At 41.8% G+C, this 23,432-nt stretch overlaps 1 protein-coding gene across 1 annotated transcript; it reads left to right on the top strand.

Moving 5' to 3' along the window:
* The first annotated feature begins 239 nt into the window (after positions 1-239).
* LOC117251459 (neuroligin-4, X-linked-like) lies at positions 240-22,095 on the top strand. The gene is made up of 9 exons (XM_033617754.2): positions 240-714; positions 2,038-3,025; positions 3,887-4,039; positions 8,695-8,880; positions 9,486-9,936; positions 11,711-11,924; positions 12,617-12,741; positions 17,811-18,420; positions 21,049-22,095. Exons 2-9 carry the CDS (start codon positions 2,548-2,550, stop codon positions 21,454-21,456), a joined length of 2,625 nt encoding a protein of 874 aa, XP_033473645.2. The 5' UTR covers positions 240-714; positions 2,038-2,547; the 3' UTR covers positions 21,457-22,095.
* The last annotated feature ends 1,337 nt before the right edge of the window (positions 22,096-23,432 follow it).

Genomic DNA, 23,432 nt, shown 5'->3' with positions numbered 1-23,432 from the left:
ACTTTCCACAAGTGTGTGTGTAAATGTGTGGAGCCATGTGTGTTTATGCACCAGTGTGCCTACTGTAATGGTGTGCACTTCAATGTGTGTGTGTGCGTGTGTGTGTGTGTGTGTGTGTGTGTGTGTGTTTGCCTGCACAGGTCGGTCCTCTCCTCTTCTCCATTCTCTCCAGTCTGCGCTTCCTCACGGAGCTAGGTGCGTATCATTGGATCAGTAGCTGCTGCCTGCCACACTGTCCAATCGCATCTAGGGAGAGAAAGAGACACAGGGAGAGGAAGAGCGAGGCAGAGTGAGAGAGAGAGAGAGAGAGAGAGAGAGAGAGAGAGAGATGGGGGAGGGAGGAGAAAGAAAGGAAGAGAGGGAGATTGATCATTTGAACGTCCTGGGCCTTGCGATCCTTTGAGAAACACAATTTCTACTACATCCAAAAACGTCGCTTTTTGAAATACGCACATTTTTGCGGACTTAAAGCTTGAGGCTTGTTGTTCTTTTCTTGTTTCTTTTTTTTTTGGGTTATTCCCACCCAGGAGACGTGCCATCGCCACCAGCAGCAGCAGCAGTAGCAGCAGCAGCAGCAGCAGCAGAGGAATATCTCCCAATATCCCATCCCGGGCACGTCGGATAAGCTGCAGCAGCGAAAACACGAGGCGAATATTGCGGTGGACGGGAACGGGAACATGCTCCGTGGGATTTCGCACCTCTCACCCTGGCAGGGTAGGTTACATCCCACATTTTGTCATTTGATTTTTTTTTTTTGTACTGCAGCGAGGATGCAGGTTGAGGCTTTGCATTTGAGTGTGTGTGCGCGCGTGTGTGTTTTGCCGTAGTCAGCTCCAGTGCCGATAGAGATTTAGACAGGATATTCTACCTCACAGGCAAGCGGGGTTTTTTTCTCCCCCCCTACACACACACACACACACACACACACACACACTTGCTTGTATTTGTTATTTTCTTCTTTTCTGCTTTATTTATGATGGGAATAAAAACGCAGCGCAGCTTTTCTCTGTTCTTTCTCTGTGTGAAAACATACAAGGGAAGGCTGGCAGGCGGGTTTGCCTTGATAAATGGAGCGTTATTCATCAGCGTGTGTGTGATCACCACTGGAATGTTAACTAGCACCTTGGACAGCCGACACCAATACAGTCTAACATGGGAGGAGCGATAGTACTGATCATTTTGACACTCTAATATCTTTGCTGCTTATTGTGTGTGTGTGTGTGTGTGTGTGTGTGTGTGTGTGATTACACGGAAATTGATGTTGCTCTCTCAGTGCGTCTGTGTGTGTATGTGTTAATATTCTGCCCTAAGGCCCTCAGTGAGAGATAGCAGTGTCGGCTGGGGAGCAGCTGTGTGTGTATGTGTGTGTGAGAGTGTGTGTGAGCATGTAGAGAGATCAAGAAAGTGTGTGTGTGTGCATCTTTGCAAGAGAGGAAAAACCTGTGTTAGTGTGTTATTGAGAGACATAAAGAAGAGGTGTGTGCATGCATCTGTTGGAGAGAGATAGAGAACAAAGTGTGTGTGTGTGTGTGTCACAGGCTTCCTACCTTATGCTACATGCAGGTCAGGAGCCCCGTGGTGTATTCAGGGTTTAATTAAGCGTGTGACGTGACTCTCCATCCCCTCCTCCAACCTCACCCCCCCTCAACCGGGTCCTGTGATCTGTGAAACATTGTGTAGTGAGGATGTGACATATGTCTGCGGCTCATACCAGATACACACACACACACACACACACACACACACACATGCCATTCCTGTGTGACACAGCAGCCCTGACAGTCTGACACCGAGTTAAGCTGAGCGGACAACATCTTGTTTGCCCTATCTATCGCTCTCATATCTATTTTTAACGTGAACAGCAGCGAGGTAGCACAGCCTATTTTTCTGATGTGATGTGTAAGTTTGCTGCGGTGTGTGTGTGTGTGTGTGTGCGTGACATTTTATCTATTTGACACTGTGATTATTCTAATGAAGACTAATTAAATCCCTCTCTCCCCCACTTTCCATTTCTCTGCCTCTCTGTCTCTTTTCCAGGAGGCAGTTTGGGCTTGTTATGGGGGTGACCGGAAGGAGAGAGTGACAGAGGAACAGTGATGCTACTGTTTACATAACGAGAGACTCACACACACCCACACACACACACACAGACACACATACACGCACACATGCTCAAATCGCCAGTCCAGGACGTACACACTCGCTTAAACACTTCCACACATACACACGCATACAGACACATATTCAAGGGACTCGCTGACTGAGTCACCACACACTCAGAGGCACAGAATCACTGACTCACACACAGGACCAAACACACGCACAGACAGACACACACACACACACACACATACACACACAAAAGCAAAAGGTTGTTTGCAAGAGTCAGGACTGTGTGTTGTATGTGCTATGGGCCAAGCTGAGCAGCAGCTGTGTGTGAGTGTTGGATACCTCTGAAGGGTCAACACAGCCGCAACCCTCGCCCTCCCCAACCCTTCCTCCTCCCTTCCCATCCCTCATCTCCCAGGTACCCCTAAACGCACCATCATGTCCGAGCTGAGGACCAGGAGAACTCCCCTGTCCCCTCTCCCAACCTTCTCCTCCCCGTTCGGGTTTCTATCCTTCCTTCTTTCCCTCTGCCTCTCCCTTTCTCTCTACCCGCCCTCCTTATCAGCACAGCAGACTGTGCCTGTCATCTCCACGGCGCAGGGCCGCATCCGGGGTATCCTGACCCCGCTGCCCTCTGACCTCCTGGGACCAGTCATCCAGTACCTGGGAGTACCGTACGCCAGGCCTCCAACGGGGGACCGGCGCTTCCAGCCACCTGAGCCTCCTCTGCCCTGGCCGGGAATACGAAATGTGACGCAGTTTGCTCCAGTGTGTCCACAGTCTCTGGATGAGAGGAGCATGTTGGGAGACATGATGCCGTCCTGGCTCACGGCTAACCTGGATATAGCGGCAACGTACCTTACTCACCAAAGTGAGGATTGTCTCTACCTCAATATCTACGTGCCCACCGAGGAAGGTTAGTGTGCAACAGACCCTCTCAGGGGACAAAGGTGAATATATATGCATGTGGGGTGAGAACAGGATGATGTGTTATAGGTCATTCACACGTAAGGTCAAAACAGAGTGGAACTGGCTAACCTTGGGGTGGTTAATTTGAAGGCGCCTCAGCTGTGACATATAATTTAAACATGGAACAATCCTGTCAGGGCACAGACATACCCTTGATAAATAAATAAATAAAGTTACGTGGAGTCCCAACTAGTCCTCTTCACCCCCCTCGTGCACGCCTCTGGTTGAACCAACACTTAATATGCAGACACCTGCGTCAGTCGCCAAGGGGTTTACGCCTTTACTTGTGGAGGAAAGTGGGAAGGACACAGACTCACTCATGCATACATATTGGTTCATACACATGCATGTGACCCCACATGCACACAAACACCTACACACACGCGCGTGCACACACAATGGCAAGCATGAACACTCCCACAGCCTCAATTTATTTCCACCCACTGAGAAATGAAGGAAGGGAGATATGAAGCATAGGGAAGCAAAGGAGCCGCAGACTGTTCCTGCTTTTGTATGTATAAACCCACCGAGTGATTAAAGGCTGAGATACATACAAATGGACAGGTGGACAGTCGGTCAATATGGACATTAACAACAGACAGAATGGAGGCAGAAGGAAGGTGGGTGGATCTGTGCTCACACTTGTGCACAAAAAGTGATTATGTACAGCACTGGCATCAATGATGTCACCTTGAGCACATCGTTAGGCCATATGTTGCTGCAAGTATCTATCTATCTATCTATCTATCTATCTATCTATCTATCTATCTATCTATCTATTATCTGTTTTCCTCTCTCTCTCTCCAAGACATTCATGAGGAGGGGGGTCAGCGGCCAGTGATGGTCTACGTCCACGGGGGCTCATACACAGAAGGCACTGGCAACATGATGGATGGCAGCGTACTGGCAAGCTACGGCAACGTCATTGTCATAACCCTCAACTATCGCCTAGGAGTACTGGGTAAAACCATATATCTTATATATCTGTGTAATTTGCTGAACACTCCGGCACTGTATGGTAATACGACTGTATATGCTTTTAGTATGGGTGTAGCTGCATTTCAACCCTCGCTTCCCTGAACCTGTTAGCGTCACTGTTGAAGCATACCTTCGGATTCTATATTCCAATAGTTTTCATCCTATTGAGTTATGCTGCAATAGAGACAGGCCTACCTCTACTTTGACAACCAGTGAATATACTAATATATGCATGCCTTGGATGCCTTTCAAGCACATGCAACCAGGATGCAATCTATAGTGAACAATCCACATTTTACTGTAAAATGACTGCAGTTGTGCTTCACCACCACGCTGCACCCTCTGAGCACGAACAATAGCAATGCAATTACTGCCAAGGTGCTCTGGGTATTCTGATAATATCACTGCGGTTTCATAAACCTACTGTATAGTAATTTACTTTACATTTGGGGCTAGGCTAAAGGGTGATGAATGGATAATAATTGAAAATGCAATGCACACATCTCTGTTGCATACATATATGGTGAGAATTTTGCTGTTTTTTCATTTAAAGGTTCTTTAGATTTTGAACTTCGATATAGCAGCAAACACCTATTTGTTATGTGAGGATATAAGTGGAGTAATGTCGTCCTGAGCAGAAAATGAATTCATGCTTCCTCTGTGTGTGTGTTGCAATCTGAGCTTCTGCATGTGCATGTTATGCTGCATTCTTATGCTCCTTGGATTGTTCCGAGTTGGGAAGTCATTCTTCCAACTTTGGTGTGTTCATGAGCTTTAAGTAAGGAAACGACACAGATGCCACGAAGAAGATTTGTTGTATTTTATTGGTCAGAGCGTTTGCACAACATGTTGATAACAGTTTAAAGCTTTATATTACAAAGAGATTTTTCTGGACTTGTCGTTGCACTAGTACATCCCCAGAAAATACTAAAATATTACTGCCCGAGTAATGCTAATAAATAAAATTATAACTAATCTACGTCACTCTACATCGACAGCAACTAACGGTTGCTATCTAATACCTTATTGCAAATTACATGCAATAACATACAATATGTGAATACATCAAGAGTTTATTATCATTTACAGAACATTAACTGCCATGTTTCTACTTGTAGACATTGTCAACACCTGTATCAAAATATTCTTTGACTTCCCGAGTTGTTGCTTTGAATTACGGGAGTGTTCACATAAAACATTCCAGTCGAGACTAATTTTTCCGATTATTCCGATACCACAGGAATGCAGGGTTAGAGCACTCGAGTCCCTTCCTTTAAACTGTCCCTCCCCACGCTTACAAAGAGACTTAAAGAGTGACCTCTCACAAAGCATTGTTGAAGTGACAAGCATGCAGCTGAAGGTGACTTCAAGCATATTTTATTGGATGTTTTAGGTAGATAGCATTAGCAGGATAGTGAGCCAGCTAATCACCTTGTTATATGGATTTAGGTCACCTCACAGATCAAAGAAATAGTTCCTTACCAAGCTGAATACATTACGTTAAAAATCAATATTCCAATAGCCAAGATATGCATCCCCTTGCTTGCCTAGTGGTCTTACCTCGTAACTTGACGTCATTCACAAAAGGGACATTTTATACCATCATCTTGTTGTGTGTTTTGGGGCTGCTTTCTCTGCGTTGTACAACACTTTGCTGAGAACATATGGAAGAGGTTCAGTGTGGCTACTGCGCCCTTTAGTTTTGGTCGGAGATGCTGGTGCTCTAGTGCGACATCTAGACGTTCTGAATTTCATATATACAGAACCTTTAAAAAAATTGCATGAGAACAGATGGATTCCCTGTTAAAAGGTTGTGGCGAGATGGTAGTCCCAGAACTGTGAAAGCCTTGTGAGCCATTTCAAAATATTCTTGTCTTTGTGGTAAATGATGTGACATTGCTGTAGTTAAAATCTGGTCAGCTTTAGGCACAAATAGCACTTGGTTAGGGTGAGGGAAAGATAATTGTTTGGGTTAAAATGTTAAAATGATCTCTTGAAATCTCATGGGAGTTTTCGTGATTGTGGGGTTACCATCTAGACACGACCCTGTTAGATGAAGGAGAGGTGGTATGAGATGAAGAAATGCAAGTTTAGTCTGTGACAGTGGTCAGTCATTACTTCTCAAACTCTAGTTGGGTAGTGATTAATGTTCCTTTATGAGTAAGTAATGCATGACCACAGTCAGTGTTGTTATGTAACTCAGTTAGTTCTCATTTGTTATGGGTTGTCAGCTTTTTGTTGGGTGATGTATTTATTAGTAAAGAGGTATAAATGATTACTGTCGCTGTTCCTTTTAACTAAGAATTTGCACACCGCTGTTCCTCACTTTGAATTTGGTAGTGTCTTTACATTTACATTGTATTCACCATCTGGATTGTTTATTCCTTCAGCGAGCTATGAAATGTGAAAACCATTAGTGAGTTGTTTTCACCCAGACTGCCTTTTTACTTTTTTTTTTTTTTGGGTGAAAACATGTTCAGTGTGGGTGTCCCTAGTGGAAATAAACCCCCTGAAGCCAATTTTTTTCCACTACTAGCATTGACTCAAATCTGATCCTTTTTTTTACCTCCATGACTCTCTGACTCATTGCTCTCTGAACAGGGAAAATCTGATTCCCTGTGGTTTTTCTAATTTTAGACAGCAATGCAAAGCACACAGGCTGAATAAATAGAATGTCTTGGAATCCTAGCATTTAGGCTTTTTACGGCTGCAATTATAAAAAATTGCAAAGCCTGAGCAGGGCCACAGGAGGGTTAAAGAGAGCCTTTGAAGGCATCATTTACTGTTTGACACCGAGTATAGAGTGGTTCGTGTGAGCGCAGCATGTCTTCATATTGATTAAGTCAAATTAAGCTGCATATTATACCACTGGCTGGGTTAAACCATGCCCTCACGTTCATTAGGAGTTACCCACTATTTAATAATTCATATGAGGAAATTAATTAGTGCCAGCAGGTTAATAACACATGTGCATGCGGTATGCATGCCATTACCGGTATCTCTTTAATTTATTCGATTCTGTGGACCTATGCTACAGAGAGTGATGGACATTTTGTGAAACAAAAACAAGGCTTTTGATCATTTTTATATAGATTTTTCAATTAAAATGTACTTACTGTAAGAGAGCAACAGTAATGTAGGGATTCTTTGGGCATCTGGCTGCACTTTCTCTGTAAATTATTTAGTGCACTGATTTAGTTTTCTACCTTTTTATGCAGTTCTAGCACATTTTATAGATCATGTGAGCACACAAATTATGTAATACTTCATAAAAGATATTTCTCTTTCAGAAGTAAGGCCACTTCATGGGGGCGTTCCTTTAAAAAACACAGAGTAGTTTTGAAAATGAAGTGAGTAGCGCTGAATACATGTTAAAAGGTTAAAGCATTCACCAAAAAAAAAAAAAATATTGATTTGAGTTTATGAGACCCATGCTGTCTTTTCTGTATTTTAAAAGCTTTCAAGGCTTTCATGAGATACTGATTTTATATGATGGCATAAATCTGCATCTGCTTGGTGAATGAAATAAATATTTAATTCTGACCTTGGGAACAAAAGTAGTCGCTACAGCAGTAATCACCATATCGAGCTGAACAAAGCCAGTCCCACGTGCTTCTTTTTGTCTTCATCTCCATCCTCTGTGTTTACACCACCTCCAGCACGATCATCACCACCATCACCACCATAATCACCATCATCATCCATCTTCATGAGTCGCAGTGTCTTCCTCCTCTTCGTCCTCATCGTTGTCATCGTAAGTTGGATACGTGAGGTGAGCCCATATATGCAAAGCAGTGTAAATTTATGCACATTTTCTTGCTAATTTTATTGTAATCTGCCAGAAATGGGGCATGTTTCTACGAACATGTAGAGAACCAAATACATTTAAACACGTGAAAGCACATGTAGTTCATATGAAAGCGTTCTGAAACTGTTCTTATGGTCACATTAATATAATTTCCTCATAATGTCCATTGTGCCTGAGAGAAATTTCTAACAAATTACTCCTAAGTGATGAAATGTAATATTTTAAAAGCGTCGCCTTTCTTGCTTATTATACTCTTACAGAATGTGTTCATGGCCAGCTTGAGGTTCAGAGAAATTAGCTTCTGCAATAATGAGATATACTGTAGTGGAGTGAGCCATTAGGATCCTTTTTTGTTTAACACCGTCAGCAGTAAAGGGAATAAGGGATAGTTGCGTTTGTAGCTGCATGTGTGTGTAGGTTTATGTCCCTGTGTGTGTGTGTGTGTGTAAGTGGATTTTTACTTACATGAATATGGATGTACCTTGTTGATTTAATCCAATTTGCAAGGGATTGCAGGGGAGGCACATCATTTGTCATTAATTTTCTCTTTAAAGGTATGATAAACAAGACTCATGCATAATTGATCCTAACAGTGGGGATGCCATGATGTGGGAATCACCTTCCTGTGTGCTCCCGTGTGTTTGCACATTGTAAGATGACTCTCCAAAAAGTCAGCAGGAAAAATCTCTTTTGATCGACTCATTATTTATACACTTGCTCACTTCTCTGCGGAGCATTTTTAGCTTTGATTTCATGTAAGTCTTTAAACTAAAGTGCTATATGGTCTACCTGTTTGTAATAACAACGTCTCCCTCTCTGTTTGCCTGTAGGATTTCTTAGTACAGGTGACCAGGCGGCAAAAGGGAACTACGGCTTGCTGGATCAGATCCAGGCTCTGCGCTGGGTGAAGGAGAACATCGCAGCTTTCGGAGGAGACCCAAGCAGGGTCACGGTGTTTGGATCCGGGGCTGGGGCCTCGTGCGTCAGCCTGCTCACTTTGTCTCACTACTCGGAGGGTAAGGAAGAATCATGGACACAAACTCTGCTTAACTTATGTGTTTTATTCAGTTTAAAAATTGCATTTAAGGACAGGTGGAGAGTTTTGTTACACTTTGAAATACACAGAGTATAGGTACATAGACAGTTGCGCACCTATGATGGTTGGTAGGTAGGTGGGTGCTGTGAAAGCTGTGACACTCATGGTTATGAAAGCTTTCTTGGTCTCCAGTGGACCAATTGAACTTTCATTTACTGGTATAAATGCCTGAATAAGCCTTTGAATTCTTTGAATAATCCTGCCCGCCTGTGAGTCATATAGCTAAGAGCTGTATTATTTTAAATCGTTAACCCTTCCCCACTTGAACCTGCTGTTCTAACCACGACCTGTCATCCTTCTGAATAATGCATGTCTGAGAGTTGAGTGTTTTCTTGCTGTAGGAACGCTATTTCTGCATCTGTTTATGCAGGCAAATGTATTGTGAAACCCTCCAAGTATGCAATCATATGGATGCATTCATGCATGCATGTGTGAGTGCATGCATAAATATGTGTGTACATGTGTATGCAAATGCTTTGCACGTGCATATTTGTATTCATGTGCATGTTTTCATGTGTATCTCAGACCTGTTCCACAGAGCCATCATCCAGAGCGGCAGCGCTTTAGCCAGTTGGGCTGTCAACTACCAGCCCAGCAAGTACGCCCGGCAGCTTGGTGAGAGGGTGGGCTGCGGCATCGACGACAGCACCCAACTGGTCGCTTGCCTCCAGGGCCGGAGTTACCGCGAGCTTGTGGAGCAGAACATAACACCAGCCAAATATCACACGGCTTTTGCCCCGGTGATTGATGGTGATGTTATACCTGATGACCCCCAGATTCTGATGGAGCAGGGAGAGTTTCTGAACTACGACGTGATGCTGGGGGTTAATCAGGGCGAGGGCGTAAAGTTTGTGGAGGGCATTGTGGACTCTGAGGACGGTGTCACGGCTGAGGACTTTGACTTTGCAGTGTCAGACTTTGTGGATAGTTTATATGGATACCCAGAAGGTCGAGACACGCTGAGAGAGAGCATCAGGTGAGTGAGTCTGTAAATGTCTGAATGTATTTAAGAAATAGTTTGACATTTTGGGAAATACACACATCTCTTTGTTTGTTAAATGTGATGCAACAGTCAGAGGATGATTAGCATAACTTAGCCTAAAGATTGGAAACAGCCAGCTTGACTCTGTCCAAAGATAACAAAAGCTACCTAAGCAGCTCCAAAGCCCAGACACACTAAACCAACATGAAAGAACTAGTTGCGACAAAGGCCTATGTTGCAGATGAACACACTGCAAGACTGCAGCCAACACGCAACAGGCACATGCATTCTGCTTCTTCACGAGAGGAAATGACTCTTCATACCAGCAGGTGGCGCATTAGTTATTCAAAAAAGAAAATTGGAAGACCAACAGGACGAATCCAAGATGCAAGTTAGATGCAAGTTAGCCAATTAGCTCACAACCCGCTGTTCAAAAAACTAAGGATATTTACCGGCTGCTAGCCAACAATAACACCAACAGGTAGGAACCATTTCTGCTAAAGAGCTTAATAGCTAAAAAAAACCCCAAAACTCTGGTATAACAAGTTGGCTTTGATGTTACATCCTCTTGACTTTAGCCGTTTGTTTACTTTCCTCACTTCTGTTTCTCTTCTCATGCACTGAGCTGAACTGCCAATCAGAGGGATTCCTCAAATCAACAGCCTCCACCGTCTCTGATACTGATACAACATGCTGAACTGGCCGAAAAAAAGCTGACAGGGGCTGACGAGGGCCCCTAGTGCGGTACACATCACAAAAACTAGTGTGACAGACGCTCACCGACAGTCCGACATTAACAGTCGGCTGACCGTCGACTTGGTGTGTCAGGGCTTTAAATCTCACTAATGAACATGTTATATCTTTTTCTTTTTTTTTATCGGTACAAAAACCACAGGGTGAAATGGTCAGTTTGAAGTTTTATGGGGTGCTGGACTTTTTCTTGGCCAGGGGTAGTGACATTCTCAGATACTGTCATCACCATGAGGTTGTCTGGCAACCAGCAGAGACTCGCCATAAATAGTCACTTTACTTCCTGCAAAACAACTTGTTTCTACATTTCTGTTTGGGTGTAGATTAATCATAGAAGACAGACAATAACTAGTGAGCTTTAATGGTGTTGGTAAGGGATTTTTTTTTTAAACTTTGGACAAAGCCAGGGTTGTTGTTTCCCCTGGTTTCCTGTCTTTATGCCAAGTTAAACTAACCTTCTTCAGGCGGTTGCTTTAAATTTAGTGAACAGACATGAGAGTTGTATCAGAGATTGGCGGTTTGATTCCTGGATCCTTATGTCAAGTATCTTTGGGCAAGATACTGAACCCTAGTTGCTCCCGGTAGCTGTACCATCGGTGTGTGAGTGCATGTAAATGTTTAAATGAGTGGCAGGTGGCACCTTGTATGGTAGCCTCAACCACCAGTTCATGAATGAGGGTATAAATGGGTGAATGTGACATATTGTGTAAAAGCACTTTGAGTGGTTGGAAGACTTGAAAGGTGCTATACAAATGCAAATCCATTTACCATTTACCATGTCAATGTTCTCATCCAACTGACAGCAATCTCTTAAAGTGACTAAGTGCTTTTCCAAAATGTCAAAGTGTTGTCTTAAATGGAATATGCACATGCAGACTTTTGACTATGAGGTGTGTTTGTTAATATGCATGCACAGCATAATGTGTTGTACCTTTATGATGTTTTTGCATGATTTAATAACATTCAAAGATTTGTCAATAGATTGACTGAAAGCTAATTTAAAATGTATACACTAAAGGTTTATGTACACGGACTGGGCGGACCGTGACAATGCAGAAACACGGCGGAAGACTCTGGTAGCGCTATTCACAGACCACCAATGGGTGGCGCCAGCGATCGCCACAGCTGACCTCCACGCTCAGTATGGATCCCCCACCTACTTCTACTCCTTTTACCACCACTGCCAGAGTGATGCCACGCCACCCTGGGCTGACTCCGCCCATGGTGACGAGGTGAGCTGATGTCACAGTATTGTGCTAAAATGGAGAGAGAGAACGTTAGTGACAGTTTTAATAGTTGTGTTTGTAGTCGTGGTGTGAAACGTGATATTAGATGTCAAGGAGAGGAGTAAAAATAGGAATTTTTGGTGTGGGTACTTCAGACCGAGGCAAAAATGAAGGTGACTAATGTCTCAGAGATTTTAGAAATATTCATGCAATGAATCAGGAGCTCTTGATTTAGATTACCAGTGAAGTGCTGCTTCATATTGATTTGTTTAAAGTGCTTAAATAAGTGGAATCAAGCAATCCTCTACAGCATGAAATATCTGAAATGTTCAGGGGATGTGAAGGTCTGATTGTAAAGCTGCTGTATATTAAACCCTGTGATGATTAAAGTTTATCACAGGAATCTTTTCTGCTGTTCTTAGTAACAAGGTTTTTTGTGTAGGTGTACGCTTCCTTGTCTTGTGTCCACCACAATGAATGTGTGTAGGCATGCATTTGTAGTTGGTGTTTGTGGGGATGGATATCAGTCCAGAATATTTGTCAAACTGAGGATGGATTTACTGAATTTCGGTCCACTGCAGTTACACATTAAGTTGCATTTGTCTTTGCTTTGTCATGATTCACTTATGGTTAGGGTTACTGTCAAGAGAATGAATGTAATAAATGAAAGCTATCCTAAAATGTGTTTGTGTGTGTAGGTGCCCTACGTGTTCGGCGTGCCCATGGTGGGGCCCACTGATCTGTTCAACTGTAACTTCTCCAAAAACGACGTGATGCTGAGCGCTGTTGTCATGACTTACTGGACCAACTTTGCCAAGACTGGGTGAGCTGTTAAAATGTATACTGATGTGAGATGTTGATTTCAATCGGGAAAAATCCCACTGTGAGGTTTTGTTTTTTTTAAATTCCTTTTGCCTGACTGTACTATATAAAGCAAATCAAGAAAACAAGACAAAACAAAGCGCAGCATCATCATGATTCAGTCCTCTTTATTTCTGCTTTCTTAGACACAGAAATCCATTTCTAATTTCTGCTATCAATATCTAATCCCCACCCACATGGAGAAAATGTCTCACAGTAACGAATGAAAGCCAGGCCATTTAATCACATTTTAAAACGTGAAAGAAAATGCACAGCTGTCAGTAAGAGATCGTCCTTTTATCTTTGATGCTCTGCAGGGACGAGGTTTTGGCAGCGCTGAGTGTTGTTGCTGTAACTGTGGACAGCTCACTCTTGATTTTACAGGAACAAATCTCCTCCAAGCTTGAAAAAAGACAGCCAAGACTTAAGTCTGTGGTGTCTTTAAGACAAACGGCATAATGCCTCTCTCATAAGGTTTCTTTATGTTTAACTTGTTGGACTGATTGATAGTTAATATGAACATGGGGCATGGAATACAGGGTTCACAGAGAGGGCAAGGACAATCAAAGGCACAGAACAACAGGGAGAAGTTAACAGGTTTTGATTAGCATTTAGCAAATGTACTTCCGACAAATGATGCTGAAATTGCAGGGGGAAATGCATTGGCAGCAATTTGTAAGAATTGTGTGCAGGAGACAGATCAGCCTAAATCCATTTCTCTGTCAAGTTTTTCCATCAAGATAAGTAACATTTTAATAGCATAGGAAAAAAAAATGTTTTTCAGAATGTTAGGTTTCATTTGGAATGGGAGCTTAAACTGAGTGAAGCTAAGATTTAATGATGCATTAGATGAAAAACACCGGAGTTTTAGAGCAACAAAAATAATGAGCTCACAGGCAAAAGATATGTTATTATAATGGCTTTTCCTTCAGAAAGTGTCTGACGTCTGACGAGGAGACAGTACTTTAGATACAATCATGAAAGCAGCACTGCAGACTAATTTTGGCAGAGGGTGCACACAGGTTCTCTGTCATGTCAGTATCTTGACAAGGCTTTTCTTCTTTGGCTGAGAAAGTTAAAGAACCCCTACTATTGAAAAAGTCCTTGAGGAAAGCCAAGGTAATGTCCTAAAAGAAGAATGAAAGATTGGCCACAGTTTGATTAATCTTCTCTCCCATCCTCTCCTCTCCTCCTGTCTCCTCTTTGCTCTTTCTGCATCCTTATTCAGTCATTTATGGTCAAAACTGGTGCAATGAGACAGGGAGCTTATTCAATACATTGAATCAAAATTAAAATTATCTGCCAGTGGCTAAAGAAGCTTGTAGAGATCCAATTTATTAAATTGAAAGTGAAATGATCTGCCGGTAGCAAAGACTACTACAGTTGTATAAAGAATCCACATTAAAACTTTAAAAACCCGACGTCCACGCTGATAAGAGCACCTTTTATCTCTCCACTGTGACATGATATACAAGATAAAAGTAATTGTTGAGGATGGACCCTCATTCTGCAGTGCTCGAAGTGAGTAATTGCCAGTAATTAATCCAATCGAGGCTCCCTCCACTGAGACCTCTTCAGATTTACAGAGACATCTACAGTCTAGACCTTGATCTAAATCACCACGGAGCCTTGCTATCTCACAACATGCAGAATTAGGACTGTGCGCTTACATGTTTTGACTCAGGCATTAGAAAAACTGTCTTCAACACGAGTGCATTAAGGCAATCAGATTGCATCAAGTTAGCAGCTTCCAGCCCATAGTTTGTGTTGTCATTACCACTACGGCAAGCTGTGGAGCAAAATCACCAAGGAGGGATGTTGTGATTTCAGCGTGCACTTCAATTATCAATGGGAAAGTTTCTCTGAAGAAAAGATTTCACCCGGCTGAGAGTGCTTCAGACGGTGATGGAACTCTGCGACAGCTCAATTTAACGGGGAGGATATGATGCTCCCTGATGTATATTTTGTAAGCCTCTGTGTGGGCGTATAAATCCTCAGCCTGTGTGAGCGTGTGTGTGCCGGTAGGTCTGTGCGCTACGTGCCTCTTTGTGCTGTTCATAAGGTGTTGATTGACAAGTGAGCACATAGCGTGTAACTGGCAAGTCTGTGAAGATGTGCTGTTCTTTCATTTACGCCATTTTCACTGCTGACACAAATAAGAAGGTAAACCGACAAATAAATGCCTGTCCGTGTGTGTCAGAGAGGTGATTTTTCAGGATATTTTCACCGTTCAACACACACATTCATCTTTAATAAAGATATCTGACAGATTTTAGAGAGGCAAATATCCACACACAGTTCTGGCTGCAGGAGTTTGAACTGCACATTAACTGAAATGTTTTGTAAGAGGCATATAAAGTGGACAAAAATCAATGACTGCGACTGAATCACCTTTGGGCGATGTTTACAGGGAAATAAAAGTTGTTCTGCTTTGTGCAAATATTTTTTGCCACTGGTTTGTCTTGTGTTACTTTGATATTGATTTAGAAAGATGTGTGCCAGCGCTGGCGAAACTATTGGACAGCATGAGAGAAACTCACACACCCCAGAGGACGGTAGCCAGCTGAGAGAAACTCTTCAACAGCTCTGTTAGGAGTCTCTGACATTTGAAAAACTGAAAAGCATGAAATATTGGTATTTTTGGATGGTAGAACATTGAACCATTGCACTGAAATACTTTAAAATATGACCCTTGAATATATATATGTAGACGGAAACTTTGTTCTCTGTTGCATCATGGTTTCTGTAATCCTTTGTCGATCATGGAGTGTTCTTAGCTGTTAGCAGGACTCAACACTAACTTTTAAAAATGGATGCCAGGCTGGCAATCGGGCTTGCTGAAACTGAAAATATAATTGCTATTTTCAGTCACCTTATATTTAGAATAATGGAGATAATAAGCAGTTATACATCAGCTTAATAATGAAAATGTGACGTAAAAGAATGAAAGCTTTATTTGAGGATCCATTACACAAGTTAAGGATGTTAAGGGTTCCTCATTTCTCAGAATATAAGATGTGATGTTTTTTATAGTTAAGTTTTATAGGGAACTCCTGGTTGATAGCATTGATCATGCGAATGTTTATCAGGCCATCAATAGGTGTGCCAGCTCCTGCAGCCTCAACCTCATTATGTCATTGAGCTGCCTGCTCTTGTTGCATCGAGCTCCAGTGCTCGTCCAGCCCCGTGGTTCTGTGAAATGCATTCTCATCCCAACTCATTATATATCACCATTTTGTCAGTGGACTTTAATGTTGTGCTGGGTGTCCTCCTGCATCTGGTGTTGAAGCTCCAGGACGCCATGTCAGTTTATGCTTGTTACATGCATTGCATCTTTTCAAAATACACTTCTGTTTTCACAGGATATGTACAGTTTTTGCTCGGTAGAGGCATATGATCTTTTTCAGAATAAACTATATTTGGTAAAACACCTCAAAGTTAGGTTAATTGTTTGTGCAACAAAAACACGTGGTTAGGTTTAGAAGAAAACATCATAGGTTGGCAAAGCATTCGCACAGGAAGCAAACAGCTGGCTCCCAGGTGAAAGTCCAGGGTTTGTTGGACCCATCCACCTCTACTCCCGCCTGCCCTATAGGAACTTTCCAGCTCCTTATATTTATTGTTACTGATGGCATTTCAAACAGATGCTGCCCAGCATCATAACATATCGCTGCACTGACAAAACAGTGATATTTGATGAGTTTGTAATAAGAACGGACTGTTCTGTAGGATGTGCTCCCTTGAGCTACTGAACTAGATGTGTCACTTAGCGAGCTGTATGTTGTACATACTTTGCAAAAGTGCGGGAATAGTTTGCCACCTAAGACTTTGCAAATTTCATTCTTGTTTTTCATTCAGGTTCACCTGGTTCTTTGTCAGTTAAATCAATGTGCAAATTTGTTTGTGATGTTGACGGGTTAGTTAAACTTTTCACAGCTTAATTTGCTTCGCCACTGTATCTAAAACAGATGCCTGTGTGCACATAAGTAAATGCACCAAGGCATGAGCAGCATTGTTCAGTGTCGGTTCTTACTGTAACAACAATATTTAGATATCACTAATGCAACAGATATTCAAAATGAATTTATACTGGAGTGCATGTTTTGCTGGTGGCTGTCCCTGTTTTTATATATGTTAAAAAGTGTTTGCAACTACCAAAGGTCTAGAATTGTTGCCAATTTGTCCAAATGGTTTCCAATGGCAACCTGGCAACAGTTACAATCAAGCCTTGTGTTACACTGCTATTTTGGTGAGTTGATTTTGATTTTTACATGGTGTTTTTATTTGTAAAGATGCTCAGAGCTGCTGACAGATACTTGACTCAGAGTCCTTTTTTAGTTTTAAATACCCACTCCTACCAAAACTGTGACTTGCAATACTGCACCTGCCCCACCACCCGCACTTATGACCAATTAGTTCCGCGACCCACCTTGCCAACACAAGATCCACAGCCTGACCTGAAACCACAAATCCTATAATAACCATGCAGGTTTCAAATAATTCGATTAGGCAGTATGTTTAAAGTGTCATTTGGGACATTTCATATGTGTAACACTTAGATAATGTATTTAAAAAAGAGGGTTATACAGAAACATAATTAATTCATTCTATGTAAATGAATATTTTTTGCTTATTCTCATAATAGGGAGCAGTACATCTCCACAGTTAACGTGCCTGTTAGTAACACATTTGATTTATTTATCATCGAACACCCCCGATCTGATCCGCATGTTCTTTATTCACCCAGATCCAAACTAAATAAATTTGAGACAAAATACCACCCACGAATCACCTTTTTTGCAGGGCACCAGCCTGACGCCTGTGACAGTTAACTGTGTCTGTCATATTTCTGTATTCTTTTTTTCTGTGTATCTTTTTGTGTATGATTACAGCTATTTGTAGAACAACAGGTTCAGAGGGGATGAAAATCAATGTCTTCCTTTACACAAATGATTAATCCCTCCATTTTGTTATCTATAACCAAAAAACAAACAATTAATTAAATAACTCACTGTGTTTCACTCTTCCCAGTGACCCAAACCAGCCAGTTCCTCAAGATACCAAGTTCATCCACACTAAACCAAACCGTTTTGAAGAAGTGGCTTGGTCTAAGTACACCCCTAAAGAGCAGCTGTACCTCCACATCGGCCTGAAGCCCCGAGTCAGAGACCACTACCGTGCCACCAAAATCTCCTTCTGGCTCCAGCTGGTTCCTCACTTGCATCATGTCAACGAGCTCCTCCAGTCGGTGTCCTCCTTCACCCATAGTCCCTCTCCACAGGATGACACTCCTTATTCTTACACCAAGCGTCTAGCCAAAGGTTGGCCGCCTAGCAGCACACGCCATCCAGGTCAACAAGGAGGTACTCCACAGCCCCCGGAGCCTGCTTTGGGCCAAGGTGGAGGGGAGGAGGGGGTCCGTGTTCCCAATGAGGACTACTCAACTGAACTCTCAGTGACCATTGCGGTGGGAGCGTCACTTTTGTTTCTTAACATCCTCGCATTCGCGGCTTTGCTGTACAAGAAAGACAAGAGGCGTCTGGAGCACCGTCGGCCACGTCCGCTTCCTCCCCCGAGACGAGACATCACACCGGCAGATGTCGCCGCCCACCTGCAGGGGGAGGGACTGATGTCATTACAGGTGAGTCATGTGTTTTTGTATTTTTTATTGTGCTCATATGTGCATTGTTTTATAACTTAAGTGTCTGTGTGCGTCTGTAGCATCATTTTAGATTATTTTTAAAATAATCATGTTTATTGTCAATAATCACACATATTATTGTGCATTTAAGTAACATCAAGCTAGCTGAGGTTGTGTATGTGTGACTGAGTGAACGCCTTGCCAGTGGAGAAGCTGCCAGTAGAGCACTTCTGCAAAACACAGCCTGTCATCGGCAGGCATTATCCGTGTGAGAATGAGTGTGTGTGTGTGTGTGTGTGTGTGTGTGTGTATCTGTGAGTTTGTTGTGATGCAAGTGCATGTGTGGGCTGTGTCCAATTGCCTGAATTGCTTCCAATTGCCTCCAATTCATCCACTGACTATTTGGCCTCGTTTGAGCTCAGCTAGTGTCTTTGAAATCTCACACAGCGAGTGTGCTAAATGTCAGACCTCTTATAAAGCTGACAAATATTGTTAATTGGCAATTGAACTACAGTAATGTAGGTCAACATTGCAGCTGCTTTTGTAATTGTGTTTTATTTTTTTTCAAATGTCGTGTGGCTTTTTTGGGTACTACCAGAAGATCTGGTGTGAAAAGAACAATCAAGTATAGTCTTTTTGCATTAGCATACATTATTCTACTCTTTATAGATGATTTCAGTAATTTCAGTGCATTGTGGTGTTGATTTTAAGAAATGAAGGCATACAGAGAGGCGTGTCTGCTTGACTGTCTGAGCCAATGACACCAACATACAGCTAGAGCGGTTGCCAATTTTTGCCCTTTAGATTTTTACATGATTTTCACATGCAAGGTGGTTCAAAATAATTATCCATATTATTGGATATGGATTTTAAGTTGATTTCATATTGTGAATATATGATAATTTCATGTGAATTCTACAAATGAGCTACAAGTTGTTTTACACATTAAGTGTTTTAAAATACATGACAGAGGAACACGGATTATTTCACTGAACCGTTGTTTTACTATTTTTCCATATTTCATACAAGTAGGTGATCGTGCGGTCACTATTTTAGTCCCAGCTCTCTGGAATCATTTTCCCCAATCTAAAACTCATCTTCATAGGCAAGCCTGTTCATAGAGCTCCATCCCCTTCTTATGTTTTGGATTGGTCTGTCTCTCATTGTGCTGTGTTATATATTGTAATTTATTCTAAGCTTGTGTATTCATTCGTTTACATAGATTTTGTGCTTGTGAAGAACATTGTAATTAGGGGTGGGAATCACCAGACGATCCACCATATGATATTATCACGATACTTAGGTCACGATACAATCTAATTGCAATTTTAAATATGCTGCAATATGATGAGTATTGCAATAGAATATATTGCTATTTAGTTCCTCTTTTCAGCTGTATGTCCCCACCTTGTAGACATCTATTTTATCTAATAGGATAAAGTTTTCTTTCCATTCATTTTCCTTTCAGCCATTTTTTGCAGCAGCAAAACATATCCAGTGAACTGAAAAGGCAATTGATTTTATTATTCAAGCAGACGGCCTTAATTTGTATTTGTAATATTAGTAATTTATATAATTAAAAAATCAATACTTGGCACTGTGTGATGATACAATACTGCCACACAAAAATATCATGATATGCTGCATCAATTTTTTCTCCCACCCCTTATTGTAATTGTGTGTGTGATTGTGTTTTAAAGCTTTACTTACTTACTTACATACATAATAATATTATTGTTGCCATGAAACGATATATATTGATATTAGTCTTAATAAAATTGTGACATTGATTTCTGCCATATAGATTAGCCACAATAACATGGGATCCGATTTGAGTTTAGATGATTAGTTCATTAATTAAAAATTAATCAGCAACTATTTTTAAAAGCTGATTGGTAAAGTCATTTAACAAGCAAAAATAACAAAACACAATCAATTCAAGCGTCTCAACTGTGAAGATTTGCTGCTTTTCTCTGTTTTGTATCACTTTAAATTGAACATCTTTGGTGTTTGGACTAGAGCTGCACACCATGAGGAAAATATGTGATAATGTTGCTAAACATAATGATAACGATATTATTTGCTATAAATAAACAGATATTATATATATTATATAAGCATACTCAGTTTTTTTGCTGCTTTCAGTATACTGCTCAATAAAAGCAATCACTTGTTGAATTAAAAGAAATTAAAGAAAATTATTATAATTATTTTCTTCTTGAACAAATTGAACACTGAACTGAACACAAAAGGCACCAATAAAAAAAAGAATGATAACATTTCAAAGTGTAGTTTTCGTGATATATTCATCGAACAAGTTGACATTGGGATGATGATTAAAAAACGATATGTTGTGCAGCTCTAGTTTTGAATGTTGGTTGAAAAAAAAAGCAATTTGAATATGTCACTTTGGGCTTTAGAAAATTGTGATGGGCATTTTTACTATTAAGATAAATTGATTTTAGAAAATATAAAATAATTGTAGAAAATAATTGTGGATGAATTGACAATTAAGCTCCTTAGTGTCAGCCATAGATTTGATTATTCAATTTCTTTGTGTCCCCATTGCTTCACCTCCTTATCGTCTTCTTATCTTCTCATTTACTCATCCACCATCCACCCTTTCAGGTGAAGCAGCTGGAGTGTGATGCTGCATCAGCAGACGAGAGAAACAACACTCACCACCATCACACTCTGGATACACTGGACGCCCTGGACGGCTTGGATACCCAGGACATCTACAGCACGCTGGACACGGTGCGCCTGACCTGCCCACCCGATTACACCCTCACCTTGCGCCGCTCGCCTGACGACGTCCCCCTCATGACGTCTCTGACCCCAGGATCACTGCCCGTGACTCCTGGGTCACACCCTGTCACCCCGGCGACGCCGATGACCCCCATGACGCCTGGATCAGTGGTGGGGATGAGGATGGGGCATCCGCACCAGGCATACACACACCATAGCCCATATAGTAATACACACTTGCCACACACACACATCTCCACGCACACACACTCCACCACGCGTGTATAACCGCAGCAAGATACTTGCGCACACAAGGACATAATTACAACACACACACGCATCCTAACACACACACAAACACACGCACACACACACACACACACACACACACACACATAAAACAAGAGACTTAAATACCTCTACTAATTACCCTGCAGGATTGTTACAGACGGAGTGACAGAGAGACATTTTCAGTAACAGGATGAAAAGACAGACAGCTGTGTGTTGCATGTCGGGGAACTGAAGACAAACTGGATCCCGGGAGATGCAGTTCTATGCATCATTCGCTCTTAACCTTGAACGAGACGAGCCAAGACATCCATCAAATGTCTCAAAAACCTGCTTTGGATATTAAATCTTCTGCTTTTTCTACACCTGAGGAGGAAGAGGAGGAGCGCTGTGGCAAAAGGGTCAGTTATGGATCAGTTTACATCTCCTACTGTACCTGTGCTGCACAGCGAAGCAGTGCTGAGACTGAGCAGAGCAGATGCAGACACAGAACTGAGCTAAGAAGTACCACACACACACAGACTGCTGAAGTCAACTTGAACAACCTGTGAAATGTGAATGTAGCATTTTTTCCATTAAAAGATCAAAGGCCCTATCTGCCAAGAATCAAACTAAGCTGAGGAGGAAAAAAAAAACAAATTTCAGCAAGAGATGGATGTAAAGACAGACAGAGAGGAAGAGGGGATTACAAAAAACAACATTAGCTGAAGGAAAAGTTCGTCAGATGGTGGGAAAGAGATTAAGATTTTATTGAGAGGGATTTAGCTGCTGTGAGAGCGAGAAAGACTAAGTGAGATAGAGTGATATGGAAAACACAGGAACGGAAAGTGTGCCAAGAGACAGAAATTAGCTTCAGAAGATGAAAGGGCCTCTGAAGTGTTGTCAGACTTACTGAAGAATCACTCTTACCAGCTATGTGTTAAACTCTTGTAAATAGAATGGGAAGATACAGATGATATATTATGATTTATAGCATTTACCTGCTCTTGCATTAAAACACGACTTATTTAACCACATTATTGCTTTCATTTCAGATATTACTATATTATTGTATAGGTGTCCTAAAGCAAGGCTGGTTGTCTTTCTATCTCATCCACTGTAGTATGTACACAGTACCATTATTTAAAGGCTATATTTGCTATGCACAGTCATTTCAATGATTCTCAACTGTGTAAACATCTCGATACTTGTTTAGTAGTTGAAGTATAGGACATTTTCACACCATTCTGTCTATTTGTTTGACCATCGAGTGACGAGCTAGTACTGTGTAGATAATGCAATATTGGTTTGATGATTGAGCACCAGCCAAAAACCATGACCCTTAACCCTTTGTACCTAACCTCCCTTCCCATTCTCCTTTCCCCGCTTGATCCTAAAATGTCTCCTAAAGGCCTTACCCTTAATATCTAATTAACCCAACCTTATTTATTGTCCCCGCAGATGGTGGTGATGATTCAGGGGGTCCCAAGTCAGCTTGTCCCAAAACCCCAAAATATCAAGAATGCTTTGTCTTGTGTTAATTTGACCGTTGTGAGGCCCACACACATCAAACCGGCATCAAAGAACTAGTGGCGACAAAGGCTGTTGCTTTGCCCCATGTCACCTGCTTTGTAGCTAAAAAGTTGCACTTGAACACACCGCAAAGACTTAAGCCAATGGCCAAATAGCACGTGCATGAGAGGAAATTACTCTCCATACCAGCAGGTGGCGATAGTCTGTATTAAACATTCAAAAAAGGAAACCAGACGACCAACAGGGCGGGATCAAGACGCTGGTTAGTGAGTTAGCCCAACCCGACCCAACCCAATGTTGAGAGAGCAAAGTATATTTACTGTGAGCTAACAATAAGACAAACAATTACAAACCGTTTCTGCAAAGAGCTCAATGGCTAAAAAAAGTCGTTTGTTCGATCTTACGCCCTCTTGACTTTAGCCGTTTGTGTGCTTCCCCCGACTTCATTTTTCTCTTTCAATGTC

Source organism: Epinephelus lanceolatus, chromosome 14 (assembly GCF_041903045.1).
Source record: "Epinephelus lanceolatus isolate andai-2023 chromosome 14, ASM4190304v1, whole genome shotgun sequence".
NCBI lineage: Eukaryota > Metazoa > Chordata > Actinopteri > Perciformes > Serranidae > Epinephelus > Epinephelus lanceolatus.
The sequence above is the reverse complement of the archived record's forward strand: the minus strand, read 5'-3'. Positions and strand labels throughout refer to the sequence as shown.